The sequence below is a fragment of the Spodoptera frugiperda genome, chromosome 26 (assembly GCF_023101765.2).
Source record: "Spodoptera frugiperda isolate SF20-4 chromosome 26, AGI-APGP_CSIRO_Sfru_2.0, whole genome shotgun sequence".
Lineage (NCBI taxonomy): Eukaryota > Metazoa > Arthropoda > Insecta > Lepidoptera > Noctuidae > Spodoptera > Spodoptera frugiperda.
This window is the reverse complement of record NC_064237.1, coordinates 8928706-8949481: the sequence shown is the minus strand read 5'-3', so window position 1 is coordinate 8949481 and position 20776 is coordinate 8928706. Positions and strand designations below refer to the sequence as shown.

Below are 20776 nucleotides of genomic sequence, written 5' to 3'. Positions count from 1 at the left end.
AACTCTATCACTAAAGGCACCAAAATAAAACTAGAAAATATAATATTAAATTTATTAGTAAAAAATATTATACATCTTCCACAATATTGGAGAATCATAACTTAAATTATTTAAATATTTGATTATTATAGATTATAGCACTTCCGATTTATTGAAACTTGCCTTTATGCACTTACTTGTCACTATAGCTACAAGCACAATTTAGGGGCATTATTATCGGGCCGAGTCCGGCACACAATCGTTCAACAGTTGACCACTCAGAGCGAGCACGTTACATACGGAGCCGTACACACTTACACTATAATTACACACAGTTTAAATGCTTCGATGAAAGGGAAATTGTTTAAACGATACAGTTACACATGCACGGTGAAATGTTCTTACATTACATGTCCGCTTACGCTACTGATTCATCTGCCTAACGAGTTCATGTTTACATAAATATAGTAATTTCGGGTACAATACAATAACAAAAATAAATATCTACATTGGATCAACGATCACTCAAAGTTTTATTAATTTCAAGTCTTGACTAAATGTTAAACGCTAACTAAGTACAATGACACTGCGAGTGCCACGACGCGCGATGGTACGTTACTCCGAATAGTGCCGTAGTCGCTGTCAACCACCGCCTTGCTACCAACATTGGATTACGTTAAACAGTTTAGACATCTGCCTTCATTACGGCCGGTAAATGGTAAATACGTACAGGTAACGAATCAAACTAATACGTCAAAAGCTATCAAAAAGCGTGGTGTTACATACATATACCGTTATATAAAATATCTCGTTCAATATACATCCGTCCATACAAAACATCGTCGATATATAAAATAATTCCAGAGTCATTTATGTCCGTGGCTTTGTAACTTGTGCGTAAACAAACCGCTGTCCAGCTGACTAACCTAACGAGAGCTAAGCTTTTGGAGGACGCTACAGATTTCCATTCTACATCATTACTGTACCAGATTATACACTGCTGTATACCAATATAAAAAACCAAGATCAAAATACATGTAAATCGAACTTAAAATTATCACTTAACTAACGTATAAATGGTAAATATTTTAATAATGAGCATTAAAGACTAATACAGGGATAAATAATGGTCATACTTTAAAAATCACATCAAATAAGAAAATCTATATACTTGTGGGGAGCAGTCAGTATGCACTGATTTGATCCCTTTCACCTTTTATTACTAAACATATATTTCAAAAAAACTACAAATAACATTCTGGCACGTTTTCGAGGATAAAATATTCACTCTCATCCAGCGATCGTCACAATATAAAATGAGAGGACAATAATAAATTCGTCACAGAACAATGAATACAATGAAACACGACACAAAAACTTTTGTACTACCAAATTACATCTTACAGTATTGCAAAAATCAAGGCAGTTTCAACTCGCGAGTAAAATGGACATTAACGATTACGACCGTCGATTATTGTTATAAATTATTATAATATTAAAATCATCGTAATCGGCTGTGAACACGAAGCACCATATACTCGTCAAAACATTATATAAAAATCAAACATCATCCGAGCGAGACATTGATGACACTTGGTGCCTTACTCAATAACTCTAGCTAGTGATAATTTAAAATCGCATAAGATACGAGGATACGTAATGTCTAGTAAAACCGAGAAAACTATAACGTTTTCATGTAGTAGCTTTACTTGGTGAATGTTCGTTGTGTGTTCGAGTTATTGATATGATAGTAGGTAGGCGAGTGTGATCATTGTCGGGCGGTGCGCGCGAGCGAGCGGCGTAGAGAGGCAAGGGCGAGCGGCGCGCGCGCACTATGACTGGTGGTACGCCGTCACGTACGAGGCCGGGAACAGCCCGCGCCGGTGCGCTATCTCGCCCTGCAACACGCCCCAACACATTTACTTACATACTCGTCTTATCTACACTTCCTACATACGTACAGCAACTGTGTCATTAATTCATTATACTAATTCAACTCATTGGACCCATTCCAAATGGAAGAAAATACATAAGTGTAGACTCCTCCTCTAATATAAGAGACTTTAACATAACTGGCGAAAGGTGAGTATTGACTAATTTTATAGCAATTTCTAACTTATTCCTTTGGAGAATAAAAAGCATAAAGTTATGCTATTCCTATTGAAAATATTACTGACTGTAAAACAAACAATTCTTATTAGAAGAAACGATGTGTCATCAACATCGACTAGATAAGTTTCGAAAAAGGCAGTGACTCACGGTGACTGATAACACCGTCATAACTGGCCTCCAATGCTACCAAGAATGAGTATCAAAGAGACAAGACTTTGGAGAAAAGTAATAAACATGTCGTATCATAGAAATCTGATAAGAATGTCTGATAGACAACAAATTCTCTTATAGAATTAAAGATGATCAGTTTAGTTTGTTTTTCTAAGCCTCTGGAGTACTCGTAGTGCAAGATATTTCAGGTTCGAACCTGATTCTTCTTACTGTTAATATTTGCACTTCAACCTAAGCCATTTTATGTATGGACTATATTTTATCGCCCCGTATGATTAGACAATCATACGAGTATTGATAAAAAAAGAGAAGGTGCTATCACATACCTGCCACCAATGCTGATCGGAGCGGTCAGTGACCGTGATGACGTCACCACGCCTGAACTCCAGCTCGCCGGCCTCCTGCGGAGTGAAGTCGTACAGCGCTTGCACCAGCATCTGAAATAGAACACATATCACGATCATTTAACTGTGTACATAACAATCAATCAACTGGCCATTTCGCAGTTCTTTTTATATGATGTGCTTTTAGACAAAGTGTAGCTTTTGTTCTATGAAATTCAACAAGAGTTGATTTGACCTGATTTTGGACGTTTCGTGTCACAAAATTTACATCACGATTTTTTTTCAGTGTAAGCAGAATTGCATTTGCAAATTGAATTTCAATGTAAATATAACATGTACGCTTTTTATACGGCATAGTACTCTTATTAAGGCATTTAACATAATTTAACAACTAGAAAATCCTAGTTTGAGAAATAAATTCACAAGAGTTATTGTAAAGTTCATCAGACCTCATATTGATATTAGCGTCAGTCTATGAAAATAAAGAATAAGAAGTGCACCTGTGTTTGCCTAACCGCGTATGCACAAATGTCAACTGCGAAGCGTTTTTCAAATTATTGGCTTGAAATAAATTAGTTCAAGTAATATTAAAAAAAACGTCGGCTATAGTGTAAAATAGAAATAATCTAGAAGAATTATTGAGATCAGATTATAAACACTATTTTCAAATTCGCTCTTAAAATTACGTTTCCCCATACTAAGGTTTTATCCCTTATCGTAGAAATGTGCGTAATTTCACATCATCATACGCAAATAGTGAAACACAATTTGAAATCCCTCAAATAATTTTGTGTCCATCAATTCTTGTTTTGGGAATCGAATAACTTAGCGACACAAACTGTCTTAACAGTTGTCTCCGTCCTTCGGCGTCAGACTGTGTAACATTTGGTGGGTTTATATTTAAGGATTTTATTATTATTTTAAAAAAGCAGTACAATTTTAGTGGAACCACTTGTTGCTAAACATATTCATAATTTAAAGAGACATAAATGTCATGATACAATAACAGCTTTTTACTACGAGTGAAAAAAAAACTGCCTCAAAGTCACCTCAATATTACATTGCCTTTCAGCTTGATAAGTTCAATATTGAAGTATCTATATCTATATAAACCTACGGAATGTCGTACGCCTCTCACACCCTAAGTTATCATCCACGTGATAGCTAGGCACGAGTATCGAATGGAACGGGAAAAGTCGTAAAGTTAATAATCAATACTTTTATTACCGCTCACTGAGTCGAGCCGTCTTCTAAACAAGAGTGACGATGTGGACGTATCATAAGACTAAAGCTTCATTTCTTTTAAAATGAAATAAAAGTAAAAATATTTTAACAAAAATCCACATAGCGACATATGTCGGCGATATATTAGGGCCAAATTTAACCGACGAGCATGCATGAAAAGACTGATGACTGTTGATGAAGCGAAAGAGGTATGTAAGAATCGGAGCAATTGGCGTTCTATTTTCTCTGCCTACCCCTATGGGAGACAGGCATGAAGTTATGTACGTATCAAAAATCCTGTAGCAATATTAGTTGATCTTTACTTACATTTGGGAAGATCTCTGATACAATTGTATGTCTAGCTTCAGTTGTTCTATGTAAGCCAAGTTTGTAATAAGTCTCCTTGAAAAGTCCTTAGTAAAAAGTGATACAAGATTCAAAAAGTTTGTATCTATTCATCCCTCGTACAAAAACTTAAAAGGTCTCTCTGCTTTAAACATCTAACTTTATTATAGAACTAGCTTTTGCCCGCGACTTCGTTCGCGTGGAATAGTGACTTCCGGCAAATTTTTGGTTTTAACCACATAGTTCCCATAGCTATAGGCTGATGATGATGATGATGATGAGTTCCCGATCTCGCGGGATCTCTTCAAAAATGAGATGTGGAAGATATTCCAGGGAACTCTTCAAAAATCAACATAATGAGCTCTGCGTTTGATTTTAATAGATGTATACTCACTTAGGGCATTGAAAAAATAGTTTAAAAACGGACTTAAACTAACTTAAAACTAAAGAAAGCTACGAATTACGAATTTATAACAATTAAAAAAGAAATTATATTAGAACCTATCCTTTATGCTATAATAACCAAGCTTAAATTAAATAATTTAAAAGAAACGACTTAAATCTAATCTAATTAATTTATAAATTAGACTTACAATTTTATTAAAAAAACTAACTACAGTAACTACTAATAATCGATATCAAACTAAACCTACGTTAAAAAGTTAAACCAGAAAACCAGGAAAACCCAACAAATAAACTTATTAATTGACAAATTCAACGAAACCAATTTAGAATATACGAAACAGCAGGACCACTACAGACAAATAATCATACGACTGATAATACACATTTTCTACAATAGTACCGAAGCGCTCGGCCGATACCCAACCAAATAATTGTAACAAAACCATAGCGCAATCTATTTCGATCCCAACGCCATCTATCGAGGATAAAGACAACTTGGATTATTTATTTATACTCCGTTCGGGCATTTTCTTTGTACTAAAAGTTTAATTATATTGATATAATTTTTTTCATACCTTTTTACTATTTGTTAACTTTTTTCGATGAATTAAAACAATAACATGAACCGAAGTCGTGTAACGATCGACATAGAATTATCTATACTCCGTTAGAGCGTTTTCTTTGTACTAAAAGTTGTATTATGTTATATTTTTCATTGCTTTTTACTATTTTGTAAAAACAAATTTCCAATAAATTAAAACAATAACATGAACTGAACAATTGTAATTACACCATTGCGCGATCAACGCCATCTATCTACGGAGTATAGGAACAGCCCGACATTGTTCAATTCCGCACTATAAGTACGAAATTGAACAATAGATGGCGCTGTATGTCCGGAATAAATTTATTTTTTATTTTATTTTTTTTATTTTTATTTTATTTTTATTTTATTTTTATTTTATTTTTATTTTATTTTTATTTTATTTTTATTTTATTTTTATTTTATTTTTATTTTATTTTTATTTTATTTTTATTTTATTTTTATTTTATTTTTATTTTATTTTTATTTTATTTTTATTTTATTTTTATTTTATTTTTATTTTATTTTTATTTTATTTTTATTTTATTTTATTTTTATTTTATTTTTATTTTTATTTTATTTTTATTTTATTTTTATTTTATTTTTATTTTATTTTTATTTTATTTTTATTTTATTTTTATTTTATTTTTATTTTTATTTTATTTTTATTTTATTTTTATTTTATTTTTATTTTATTTTTATTTTATTTTTATTTTATTTTTATTTTATTTTTATTTTATTTTTATTTTATTTTATTTTTATTTTATTTTTATTTTATTTTTATTTTATTTTTATTTTATTTTTATTTTTATTTTATTTTTATTTTTATTTTTATTTTTATTTTTATTTTTATTTTATTTTATTTTTTTTTTATTTTTTTTTTATTTTTATTTTTATTTTATTTTTATTTTATTTTTATTTTATTTTTATTTTATTTTTATTTTATTTTTATTTTTATTTTATTTTTATTTTATTTTTTGATTTTTGAAATAAAAATATATCTATGTCCTTTCTAAGGTTCTAAACTATATCTGTACCAAATTTCAACCAAATCCGTCAAATAGTTGCGGAGATTAATGGTATAAGCATAGAATGTTCGACGTGATTCTTTAATTTGACATAACTTTTTTATTTATGAACCGATTGAAATGAAACAAACACTAAATGTAAATTTAAGCATCCCACAATATATTCGTGAAAACCGCATCCAACTCGGATCAGCCGTTTCTGAGATTAGCGCGCACAGACGAACAGACAAACAGACAAACAGACAAACAGACAAACAGACAAACAGACAAAAAAAAAGTTAATTACATTTTTGGGTTCGACATCGACATAACAATAACCCCTGCTATTTTTTTTATTTTTATTTTCAATGTACAGACAGCACTTTTCTACGATTTTATTATATGTATAGATTTTATTTTTATTTTATTTTATTTTTAATTAATTTATTTTTTGATTTTTGAAATAAAAATATATCTATGTCCTTTCTAAGGTTCTAAACTATATCTGTACCAAATTTCAACCAAATCCGTCAAATAGTTGCGGAGATTAATGGTATAAGCATAGAATGTTCGACGTGATTCTTTAATTTGACATAACTTTTTTATTTATGAACCGATTGAAATGAAACAAACACTAAATGTAAATTTAAGCATCCCACAATATATTCGTGAAAACCGCATCCAACTCGGATCAGCCGTTTCTGAGATTAGCGCGCACAGACGAACAGACAAACAGACAAACAGACAAACAGACAAACAGACAAACAGACAAAAAAAAGTTAATTACATTTTTGGGTTCGACATCGACATAACAATAACCCCTGCTATTTTTTTTATTTTTATTTTCAATGTACAGACAGCACTTTTCTACGATTTTATTATATGTATAGATATAGATATAGATAGATGGTGGATTTGGCTTAAAAGAATATGTAGAGTAGTAGGAGTAATTGTAGAAATGAAATTTCTTTAGGAAGCGAACCCAAATAAGTGTTATTCAACGGACCAATAACATGGTTACAATAGAAATTGCATTCAAATAGTTAAGTATTATTGCAAATATTTGTTCAAATGTTTGGAACTAAACGAAGCCATTAGCTTAATGGTGCGAACACATATTGGTACCAATTAGTAAAATTATTATATAGATCCAATTAACTAAGTGTTGATATGAATTAGCAGTTTGGTTTTAACAGCCGTAGTTAGCGTAGTAAGTGACTATTATGTAGTTATAATTTCCTTGAAGTTACCATTTACAGATAGTGAACGAAATTTAATGAATATTGATGGAAAAAATAAAGAATCCTTTTAGGTTTTATCTATAGAGACTAATATTATAGAGTGAACTTCAAGTATGAAAGTTTATTGACCCCGTGACTATACAGGGGAATTTTATTTATAAAAATGTGCTCAGAATTCATACGACCACTAATTATTATATTACGAGTAATGTCCGGAAATACGTCAGTATTTTCACTTTCCCTATAAAGTATGGATAAGTCACCAAATACGCATATACAATAAATGCCTACAATGAGTCACAATAATGTATTCAGTAATCATCCAATGATATGCGATGGCCCGTTAACTCATCGTGGGAAAACTTCAGGACACATTGTGGCGTACATTATTATTTATGCGAACGTGTAATTCAATGAAATATATTCGATGTGTAATAAGTAGTATTGGTTGTAAAAGTAGTTATTACCCACTGAAGAGTTAGAACTTAGAAATAGGTAATAGTACACACAACACCCACTTTAACAGTTGCCTAAATTATTACAATCTCTCATTGTAATAGAATACAAATTTATTGCCTTTTTTATGCAACGTCACGCCTTTTATCCCCAAAGGAGTAGGCAGAGGTGGCACATTACGGCACGTAATGCCGCTACACAGACAACACCTACTTTTCTTTTCTGGCAATCGCACTTGCGACCACTTGATCAACGAAGCAGGCAAAAATATATTTCCAAACAGACAAATACTCAATCATATTTTCTCAATTAGTTAATTTCTTCCCTTTAACTTGATAATAGTCGTTAAAGTCCTTTGCCCAAAGACAGGTAAGGATGGGACAGATTACACCGCAAGTCACGGTATTTTTCCACTTTATGTATCTGTGTAATAGATATTTCGCTAGTCATGTCATTAGTGTCATGTTCAAGGGTCGAAAGAAAAAGTACTCCGTGACAAAACGTCTCATTTATGATACGTTTTTTTTTTTAAGAGGGGAAAATCATCCAATGATTCCTCTCCTCCCGCCTTCGGTGATGCGAGAGGGAGTGTCAGACACTTATCATTTTATGACACTTGAGAAGAACATTGGTTAGTGTTCTAGTGACAGTTTTGCTTCACAGTTTTATTTCACTAGTCTACATGTTTGAACCGATTTAGAATTCGGTTTTAATGTGGTTAGGGTAAAACCGGGATAGATGCCGCGCTAGGATAGATGCCTCGTTTCTAAAAACTCAACTACGGGAGAACAAAACAGCAAATTCGTTGTTTAAATACCCGCCACATGCACCCCCCACCTCAATGACGCGCGAGTTGTTGTGCTAGACTGACGTTTCTCGCTTGTGTGTCGCAGTACATTCGCAGCGGACGCGACGAACGCTTCAAAATTTCAAACGTAAGTATTCACTATTCCATATCTTTATAAACAGTTAAATGATTACATTTTATTTGAATTGTTTTAATACATTGGTTCTTTGTGAACACATTTAAGAGTCAATCACTGATGTTTACATTTATTTTATTTATAAAATATTGAGAGGCATCTATCCCTAGTGAAAAGGATAGTTGCCCCGAGTTTACAAGGGATAGTTGACTTTAGGGGCTTCTATCCCTCTATACTGCAAGTGTTGCTCTATATTGGAAGTTGCAGTTGAAAAAACAACTACACTTCCGGTTTCTTCAATTGATTGTTCAACTACATTTGAAAACGAATATTTGTATGTTGCAGACCTGAACGTAACACCACCCAATATGCCATCAACATCAACTTCATTCAACCGAAACTCACCAAGCCTTTTGATCGATCCTCAGATTTTAGAAGATACTCTTATTGATATTGTTGATATAGGTGATGATTCACTAATAAGGATTCTAGATAACAAAGAAAAAGAAACACCTTCTAAATTTTTAGCCGAAGCATCACCAATACCAAAAATTCCTCTGACTTTAGCAAGAAGAGCTAAACAATCGGCAGATATTCTCAATTCTAGAGAAAAAATAAAAGAAAAATGAGATATAGCTGAACGGAAAAGAAACAAATAGAATCTAAGATAAACAAGATTGAAGCAGCCAAAAAAAGACGAACAATGAAAAAATATTAAATAATAAGATTAAACGAAATTATTATCTTTATTTTGTAAGAGATGAATATTGTTTTTTTTTAAATGTTAAATAATTATTTCTACGTTGAAACGGGAATGTTTCGTTTGAGATGATAATTTTAATATGTTATCGCTTAAACAGATTTTTTTGTATTTTTTGTTAAAGACATGCATAAATATAATTATGGTTAAGCATTTTATATGAAGATAATAAATAAATATTACATTGTGATTACGTATTCTTGTTGATTATTTAAAAAGGCATCTATCCCGCATCACAGGCATCTATCCTCTTAAGCGATTTCATAGTGAGGCGTCTATCCATATAGATAGGCATCTATCCCCAAAAAATGTGTTTCATTAAAATTTATTTTTTGCAAAACCAGTAATGGTTAGATAAATAAATACAGGTTCTAAAGCTCTATAAATGATTAAACTAACTATATTACAGGGACAATCTATGCAAATATGTTTGGTATTCAAATAATGAAACACTTTCGAAAAGTAGGGCATCTATCCCGGTTTTACCCTAGTAGTAAATTCAGTCGTTGTGGCTATTAAAACGATACATACGTCATTCATACGTCAGACAGTTCTAGAGGCAAATTCAAGATAATCGGCCTCATAGCACAATAAACGCTTCGAAAGCTGTTACAAGTTACATTACTCCATTTAAACTCGCAAGTTTACTTCATATTAAATACTAGATCGATTGCCGGAGCGCGCTGACGTATGTTCGTACATTTTTCGCGAAAAAACTAAATCTGCATTGCATAAATATCGGCAGCATGTATCGATGACGTTAGAAAAACACGAGCGTGTATAATGCGCCTGTTTTTGCGTACAAGAATATTTTACACGTAGACGCGAGACTACACAAACACCCGAATAAGCGGAAACAGGAATATACGTTTTATACATTCCTTAATCTTAGTATGTGGTAAAACTGATTGGATTTTAAACTTACAACATAAATATGACGTTAAGCCCTTCCCTTTTGATGTGTAAGCCTATTTAAAACCCAACTGTAAAAAATAGACAGCATTATTACTATACGAACCCACAGACGCCATTCTGTCTGACAGAGAACTGCTTTGCTAAGCCATTTTCCAATTTTTCTTGGAATATTTCTAAAACTTCACGTAACGTAGTATGCCAATAACCTTCAAGCGTGTGCAAGTGACAAGTTAACAAGTTTCATATCAAACTAGCAAACACGGCGAACTCTGTTTCGCCACCAAAGATTTTCCCTGTTTTCCAGCTTTTCTCTTGATTTTTTTCCTAAATTTTCTTTACTATAAACCTCACAGAGCCCGAGACCTTTCCAACGAATGCAAAACCGTGGAAATCGGTTCGTACGTTCTGGAGTTATAGCGTCAGGAAGGAAAACCTGACTTATTTTTATATAATAGATTATTTTGTTGTTCGCTGCGAAAAAACATACATTTTTGCATATTTACGAAACACTCCATACTTAGCCTGTCGAGTGTGACGTTAGTAAAAACGGTAATTGATTTAGGACACGGCCAGATAAACATTCCCGGCCATAAAATGAAGCGTTAAACAATTCATACGACTCCTATCAATTGGGAGCCAGAGGCTACTACCAGTAACCGAGATTATAGGAACACGCAGTGACCGGGTTATTTTCGTTATTTATCAGGGTCACACCGGAATAATTTACATAGGCAGAACGCTGCTCACACAAATGTATTGAACACGAATATAACTCGTAATGGAGTCGAAACAACAAAGGGAATTTCCCTTACATTACTCGCTATTTGCTATCCTTTCTCCCAGTCACGTGGGAAGTATTTGCCTAACCTATAGCTCCGTATAATTAGATGAAAATCGTATTATTTCTATACCAAAACGCTCCGAAACTGAGTAAAGGGCAATGTATTCGAGACTGTTATTGCGTTAAAGCCTGATGATTATTTTATTGTTTTGCTAACAAATGCGTACGTTCTTGTGTCGAATAAATATTTTTCAAGGAAAACATTTACGATGATTCATTAGTCTGGTGCCCTTATAGTGATCTATATTCACATACAATAAATAATTTGTAGTACATTAAAACATACGTTTCTGACATCTCTATATTTTTACTTGTAAGAAGTCATCATGATCACAGCTTTCTGAATGTATTTTTAGTTTTACATTTTAGTAAAGGTCTTCGCGTGATATATCATCTGTAGCTAATGTATCATTAATATACGCTTCACGAACTTAAAATATACAAAACCGCTACTTTTCTCTTCATTTTAAATTAACCGTTCACATGTTTATTGAAATGCAAACATTAATATTAGCTGAGGAATTTCGAAATTAATTTGAAATAATGAATATCGACGTGCATAAAACGTTAGCTCTTTGTCGCGTTATTGCCACAAGTAGTATATAAAGAATGGGTGCTAATATCCGATAATATCTTTTCCCAAGATATTACACAAGTAACTTGTGTTGTGTAATAGTCTAGGGATTGAACGGCGAGATTCCAGTCTAAAATATACAAGAACGCTGAGATTTAAACCAGCTGTGTTAGGTTACATAAAATTACTCTTTTTACCGCATTCGTAAATACCAGAAGTTACTTACTTTAACTATATTTAAACATAGAAATAAAACATTGAAGTTTTACCAGTATATTCTTTTTTATTTTAGGGAATTGGTTTAAAAATGTAGTGATGTTTAGACGGAGGAAATTAATTTGTAATATCTACCTGTGCCTACGAGTGTGGAATCACACAGTACGGTATGAATTATGCCTACGGGGAAAACCGCTAGTTATAGATTACACTCGAAACAAGTTACCTATGAAGGAAATATGTGAACTAGTAAAATGCTACCATATATCCATTCAATTCTAGTTTGTTCGTGAAATTGTATGATTGAAAACTTAACAACAACCGATATTGCACCTTTACGATCGATTTTAGACATTAGTTGTATTTGGACATGAGTTAATGTCAAGATAGAAACAATAACCCAGTCTATCTATTTAAAATATGGATCACTTTGGACACGTTGAAGGGGTAGGCAGAGGTGCACCTGGACATTCCGGCACTTAATGCCACTGTACAATCTACACCCACTTTTCATCATTTGTGTTAGAAATCCCATGTAATAGGGAGTGAGCCTATTGCCGCATACTAGGCACAATTCCGGACTGAGAAATTTTCGAAAAGCCGAAAACAGCCCAGTAGTACTTTTATCCGTTAAATATCTATAAGAGAACTAGCAACTTCCCTGTTTTCCTGCTTTTTTCGTGATTTTCTTCTTTGCTATAAACCTCACGGAGCCTGAGACCTTTCCAACGAAAGCAAAACCGTGGAAATTGGATTGTTCGTTCTGAAGTTACAGCGTCAGGAAGGAAAACCTGACTTATTTTTATATTATAGATAAACATGAATGAACTCACCTCTTCAGGAACAACGTCTCTGAGCTTAACATCTTGCAGGCGGCTGACTGACGCGTTACGGTGGTAGTCCACAAGTTCGTTGAGTGAATTGAATTTCACCACCCACAGGAAGAATTTGCTGGACGCGTCCCGAAGTACTTTGAAATGTTGCACGCCATCTGGACATCTGAAGAAAGATGGTAAGCGATTGGTAATGCAGTTTTCGGTTAAATTAAGTCATACTACCCTACTACTTGTGAAGCGGGAAGCTCAAGACCGGTCGCGATGGAGGACTTCTATGGACGCCCTCTGCCCCAACTAAGGAACATAGGACATTAAGTCAAGTAAGTTACTAGTTTTGAAGCTGAGAAGGCACGTCTCATCACATTTTTGCAATCAAATATGGATTAGGTTAGGTTTATGTTCAGATAGATTTACACTTTTGGAGTAGATAAGACCTTCCATTTTTGCTAGCTAAACTGGATCTCTATCTCTGCACATTTCTGTTAATTTTACACTCATAATTAGTTATGTCCACTTAGTCAATAATCTCTAAGTGAATAACTTACAGCTACAAGAAAATAGTATATAATCTTCAGCTATCGTTCCAAAGCCAAGACAAATCCCAAACGCATCAGCAACTCCCTTAGTTTAAAAAGAATTTATGTCAACCATTTCGTTATCAGGATGTTGTAAAAACTGTGGTATTTTTATTACGTAACTAGCTCTGGATATGGTAAGTTTGGTACGTCAGACTCAGAAGTATAAGCAACAAAAATAGTGAATTTGCTTATAAGTCAAATGCCACTGAGTTGGTTGAGTGTGGGTCGAATCCAACCATATTGGGGCAATAAATTATGTAAGCATGATGCGTGGAAGCTCTCTTATATTGAATTACTTGTCATTCGTCAACTCTTACGATACCTACTTCATTATTGTTTTGTTTTAATGTGGTTGATTATTTTTCCTTTAATAACAGTGGGAAAGCTACGTTTGTAGTAATGCTATATTATTATGAGGTCATTAACTTAATTATTTGTTAAAAATTGTTCATATATTTATTTGGCTTATGTGTAATCATAAAATAAAAGTGACGCTCGACACTGCATAACTAAAAATTGCGATAAATCGGCCTCTGTAATAAAGATATGCAATTTTGTCAAGTCCTCTAATGACCCTTGCACATTTTTGATAGTGACTCCGATAATTACACCCGTCGAATGATTTCACAGGCGTGGCATAAATATTTATATGTATATATAGAATATAGAACGAATAGTAAACGCGTCGATCCTCTAATAAACTCGGAACAAATATTTGTGGAACTAATTGAACTTGATGACGTAATAGTCGTAGATGTAACCGAAATCGTAAATGGGAACGGTAAGGTCGACATATCGAATGTCAGCCGTTAACCCGACAACATAGTCGTATATCGTATAATAATATAAAAATAAAATATGGCCCGCAATGAAACCGGTTGTGGGATCGCCAGACCATTCAAGTATTACTCTTTTCCTCCTATTTGCGTAAATACCAAACGTTATCATTAGAATAAACAGAGCAGCTGCAAAATTTCTAGGAATACGGAGAAATTCTTGGGAGTTAGCGTTCAAAATTATCCGGGAAAATGAGTTAGATGTAGTTAAATGGCAACATTATTAACTAATAAAATCATAATTAGATATACGAAATCAGCGATGAAAGCGACAAACATGGAATCAGAAAGGCAAATAATATTTCGGTTTCATCGATAGGGACATGTAATGTCGGTTTGTGGATGACACCTAATTTCATTATGCAACTGAGATTAAAATACAGGACGTCAAAGGTACATCACAGACATACATGAAGTATGGAACTTGACAAGCTGTTTAGTAGCCTATTGTAGGAATATCTCTATATATAAAAATCAATCGCTGTTCGTTAGTCTCGCTAAAACTCGAAAACGACTGGACCGATTTGGCTAATTTTGGCCTTGAATTATTTGTAGAAGTCCAGGGCAGGTGTAAAAGGTGAGAAAAAATGTTTGTGGCGATACGAAGTTCGGGCCAGCTAGTTGGGAATAAAAGTTCAAGAGATATTTTATGTAGTAGTATCTAGGTAGGTAGGTAAGAGTAACAAGTTCTTTTTTTCCTTATAGTACCTACCTACGTCCATATTAATTTCGTCATTAGCGTATTTGCAAATAGAATAGTAAAGAATTGGAAATTACGGCATGACCACAACCACAGCGTACCTATTCCAGGGTTTCCAAGAGATACACAAATTGTTTACGCTGAATTTCGTCAGCCCACGTCAGATCCTAGCTTTCTGGACCAGAATAAAACGTATTTAATAGCGAAAATATTCGAAATATGTTTCAAAAATTATTTAAAACAGTATGTATCAAGTCAAATGAGGCCCGTGTTTAATATCTATAGCCCGAAACTGGTTACAGCGCAATCTCTGTACCGCTGATTCATACTATTTGACAGGAAACAGGTTTTTAAATGGAGAAAACTTTAAGAGCATTATGACCTGCGTTTTCTAATTTATCTTAATTTGTAAGTATAATGGGTGTCACGGGAATATCCCGTTATATTTATTTCGGAGTCAATTTCTGAAGTGTTTTTCCCCTAGTGAAGTTGTCTTTACCTTCTAGTTGGGGTAAATGATCGATAGCGGAGGTCAAGGATATCGTAAAGGACAATGTTGTGTGAAAAAATATAGACACATGTTAGTTCAACAAACATAATCATTTTATACTTCAAAATATATCAGTTTTTGATAAGATTCTGAGTGCTAAGTGTACACTCATATTTCATTGATTTCTTAGAAATCATTCATGAATATTTTAACACGTAAATCAGCAAAGCCAATAACAAAATTACCTGTCTAAGAAATGTTGGCCTATAGAGATGAATATGACTAATACACGCCAAGACAGATTCAAGACAAAATAAAACGTCTCTAGATACTCGGTGAGTCATACGCGCTCCCGACCGACGAAGGCGCGAACCTTATTTTTTTATTAACTACCAATTTAAACTGTAGTAATGAAATTGTTTGTTGTGCGTCACCTCACATGAACCACTTTGCTATTGACCTATTGATTATATGACAATAAGCTAATAAGGAAATGGGCGAAACACGAACGCGAATTGTAGTCGATGAGGAATTCCAATAAGTGACCTATTTCGTGTTTTTGCTAACAAGCTGTACAGTTCGACGCACGGGAGTTTTTTATGAGTACCTGGCACCTGATCTGAGACAGAGGACAGACATTTTTTTACAGGATAGTGTAATAAACGAGCAGACAGATCACTTATACTATTGTAAGCAATCTGCGCCGCCTATAACCGTGCGCAACTTCAAAGGAGTTACAAATACATTGCCGGGTTTTAGGGATATTAAAACCCTAAATATTATATTTTATCTATTGTATAAAAGAAGTTTTAACTACCTATGTAACCAATGAGGAAATCAACTTAAAATTACTTGTAATCAGTAAATTACTGAGTATTTAAATAGAATTTAATAATGAGAGGAAGTGAAACACTTTACCTTATAAGTATAACTTAAGCATATTATGTGATTGATAAGTTTGGTTAGTTGATAAGGCTCCGTAAGTACCTATTGCACACATGAATTGACCTTGGACATGACCTCGTCCCCATTTGGGTCTATTTGAACTTTTGCCTTCCTGTACTTTGTAGTAACACTAGTAGAAGAATATTGTAGCACATAAAGAATATTTTAGCACATATTTGTGCATTATATGGGCTGTCCAATAGCTTTTGCTCGTGGTTTTGCACGCGTTAAATTCGGAGTTATACATAGAAAACCTCCTCTTGAATCTAGTTATTAAAAAACCTCATAATTTTTTTAAAGACTGAAGAAAAGCGACTTTCTTTTATACTACTCGGTGATGCGAAAGTGTGTTTATTTTATGACGTTGCAATCGCAAATGACCCTTTTGGGGGTATGATGAGGGGTATGAAAATCATACCCTTTTTACACGGCGATATAGGCTAATTTTTATTCTTGACTTGACGCAGACTACAGCACCTTGTTAGTAAAAGTTAGTATTGTATGAGGATTCTAATAAGATATTTCGAATAAGATTACTAAAATAATATGTAGGTAGTAGTTATTGTGGATTACATCTTCTAGATCATGAATTAACTTATCTTTTACCCTTCATACAGACTATGTCAATATAGTAAGTACTTTATAAATAACAAACAAAGCTTATAATCTAAACAGTAAATAAGAAATTCCTTCTGATAAGAATACGAACTACATGCCCATTGTAGCCACACTTATTATTAGTTGACCTTATATTCTAGTGTAAATAATAGAATAGAATACACAACTCCAGTTATCATGAACACAAGTAATTTAACATTTCAATTCATATAATAGACATAATTAAAAAATAAAAGTGGAGAAGTTGAAAAAGTTGCAACTAATAATATTATAATATTTGTTACACAATTACATGAAGACTGATGAATAGTTTCAGATGATAATATTAAGCTTACATTAAGCATGTAGAGTGTGTGACACCTCACCCTTATAAGTAGCGTAAGTTACGCCCGAATACTGAAATGCTACTCAAATTTAAGTTGTACTTAAATCTCATGCTATCTCTGTCATTTACAAAGAACTTGTAGTGACAGAACTATTCTTGAGAGTGTCTTAAAAGTGAGTGATGTATACGTATTTGACCATTAGTTGTATAAGACACTTAATTAAAGGTAATCATAAGATCAACATCCTCCTTTATTAAGCTCCCGAAGTCTCCACATTGCATGGTCTCCACATGTCATGGTTGATGAGCATTTAAATGCACATTCTTCATTACAATTGTACATATGGTAATGGGCCTATTTCAACATCAAAACAGACTTTCCTGCCTACTTTTGCTTCCTTCCTGTAAACCTGTGCCTACAGGAAGAAATTCCAATAGGAATATGTAGTACCTATGTACTTCAACTATATTATCTGTTGCTCTTTATGTTATATGCGTGTATACATACAATAATAAATAAATCGAATATATCTGTCAATAAGCTAACATTTTAAGTAAAAAATCATTTATCCTTCCCTATAAGTCTTTCAATAGTGGGAAAAGCAGTAGATTATGTTATCACCCTAATAAGCATTATGGGAGCACCCAATTAAAAGTATATGAGGGTGAGTAAATTAACTAACAAACTCTTTTTGTAATAGAGGTCATGTTAGCTAGACATTTTCAATACAATTTACCTGATATGATTCGTTTGGGAAACAATGGTGAAACTTCCATGTTATGTGGATTAATCACATTTCGAAAATAGGTATTATATGCATAGCATAGTATTTTTTAAGGGAGGAAAATTATCGCCTTGGGCGAGGCGAGAGGAAGTGTCAGACTCTTTCTGACTGAAAACCACCCCATTCCTATTCCTACTTTGCAAGTCAGAGCCCTGGTAAACTGTAGCTCCGGAACAGGCGTCAGCCCTACTGGGTTCCATCTATGGTGGTATGATAGCTCTTTAAGGCGGGCGCGGAAAGCGACGCGCCGATGCATAGTAGTGTAGAGTAACTTTTTAAAATACTATTATACAACATGCTACTATTAAGAGATTCTGTTCTAAATATGTGGTTTATTTCACAGAATCCATCATTGTTTGTTTATGCAACACTACTTCTTGGTGGATGGGGAAAACCAATGTGTGAATTACGATAATGATAGCATTATTAAGTACTCTTATTTTATATAATTATTTTATAATTACACATTAGTTATTCATTATTTTATTTAAGCTGCAATTGAAGCATTTATAATACAGAATAGAGTTATTTAGGTGCCTTGAATGATTAGGGACCTGTTCCAAAATATCTGGAAAGCCGCAATGTCTCAGATAAATTTGGATTGAGAACATTATTTGCACGAACTATCTGTCATATAAGTTTATAGGGCACTTATATGGAGATGGTAAAACAAATGTTAAATTAATGAATGTAACAAAAAATATAATCGCCAAGATTAAAACCAGTAAGCTTCGCAGATTCAGTTTCAAGTTAAATAAATCCCTCCTTATCTATGTGTGCAACAAATCGCAACAAACAATATGATGCTAAATTAGACAGAAGTTCAATTTGAAAGCTAAGTAACACAATATTAGTAATATAATTTAAAATAATTATTAGTAATGGTTAACCCATATATACACTCAGAGATGAGACACTGACAGACAAAAGGACAGATGTAGGACCATAGCTGAGATTCATATTATAATTTATAATGGTCAAATGTAACACAAATAAGACTAGTATTTATTTATGCTGTCATACAAAGTGACTCACTATTTGTCATATAATAATATAATCCAATTGGAAAGAATTCCAGGAACTATAACAAAAGATAAAATGTACATTCATAATTATATAGAAGACTTACTTGACAGATAAGGAGAAGTCACCAGGGCTTGATTCACTGATTCTTATCAAGAATCCACCCTCTGGTTTATTTGCTAGAAGTTTCTCTGCATCGGCTCTTGTGATCCTTCCGTAATACCAGCTAAAAATAATATTTAAGTTACTACACTGTATTTATTATCTGTAATAGACTTTTAAAAAGTTTTTAGGGTAGTAATAGTCTATGTGTTTTATTAATTTTGATAAGTTACATTACAACTTCAAACAATAGTTTATTGTGATAATTTAAGTTACACTTATAATGATTTATTGTTTTATAATAGCTATAATAGTGAAATTTTTGTGTTATATTGTAATCAGAATGAATAAAGTTACAATTATAACCTATGATGTACAAACTTTTTTGAATACTTTTTCCAATAAGTTTCGTATTTGAACTTTAATACGAAATTTCGACAGATTGAACAAGTATGTGCACTGAGTTGTGTGTTACAGAGAAACATGTTCTAAAATAATAAAGATTTATGTGATATACAACGGGTGCTTGTTATTCTAAACGTAAATACCTATCTAGTTGTGTTTTTGCAAACGAAATTAATAGGTACGATTTATGTAAGACTATAATTAGAATAAGAAACATTATTTACGGAATGTGAGTATTTACCTGTGACTTTTCATTTGAATATAATTACTAGGAATAAGTCCTTCTTTGCCGTCTAATTCAGCCCTGTACCAGTTCATATCGTCCTCCATGTTTAGTATCTGTAATATCAAAAATTCTAGAAAGAACCTGTCACAATTTAGGGTAAAACCCAAAACATATCATTTCTATGCACGTAGTCGTACCTTGAGGACTTGATTCTTCCTAAAGCTGAGCTCATCATCAGCAGTTGCAGTGAAATCGTGTTTTGCTATAGCCTCCATGATCAAATTAGGCACTTCACTAAAATGTCACCGATTACCAAAATAACTCACTAAGTATACAAACTTTTAACAACGCTTGAGGTCAGGGAAGTAAAGTAATCATAATGTATGTATTGTCTTACAGAACAATCTAAAATTAGTACGATATAACGCCGATACGGAAAAATATTCTCCGTTCACAGGCCACACATCAGTCACATCACCAGTCACAAAAGTATGAATCTGTGTTGCCCTAAGTTAAAAATATACGACTTCGTGGTGAGTGTTGCCAAATTTTAGCTTCAAGTTTTTGGTTGGAATCCGATTGGGTTTTTAAAATGCAATTGGAAAAATCCTTGAATACTGCAAAGCTTGAAAGTTCTCAAATAGACTAGACCAGTGGCCCATATATCCTTACTCCATAAGTATCACTTTTTTGCCTTTCCATAGAGACAACGCAAGTTTTCATACGAAGACGAAACTAAAGTTTATCATAATATTATCGTGTTCGAATACGGTTAGACTTGAGGGCCTTTAAATTATATCAATAGATTTAA

The 20776-nt window shown here is 33.1% G+C and overlaps 1 protein-coding gene across 1 annotated transcript; it reads right to left on the bottom strand.

The window, feature by feature from the left end:
* Positions 1-38: 38 nt before the first annotated feature.
* On the bottom strand, positions 39-20468 carry LOC126912522 (growth factor receptor-bound protein 2). The gene is made up of 6 exons (XM_050705017.1): positions 20163-20468; positions 19981-20078; positions 19339-19458; positions 12930-13095; positions 2589-2699; positions 39-1877 (listed from the first exon to the last, which is right to left on the bottom strand). Exons 1-6 carry the CDS (start codon positions 20238-20240, stop codon positions 1812-1814), a joined length of 639 nt encoding a protein of 212 aa, XP_050560974.1. The 5' UTR covers positions 20241-20468; the 3' UTR covers positions 39-1811.
* Between the last annotated feature and the right edge of the window lie 308 nt (positions 20469-20776).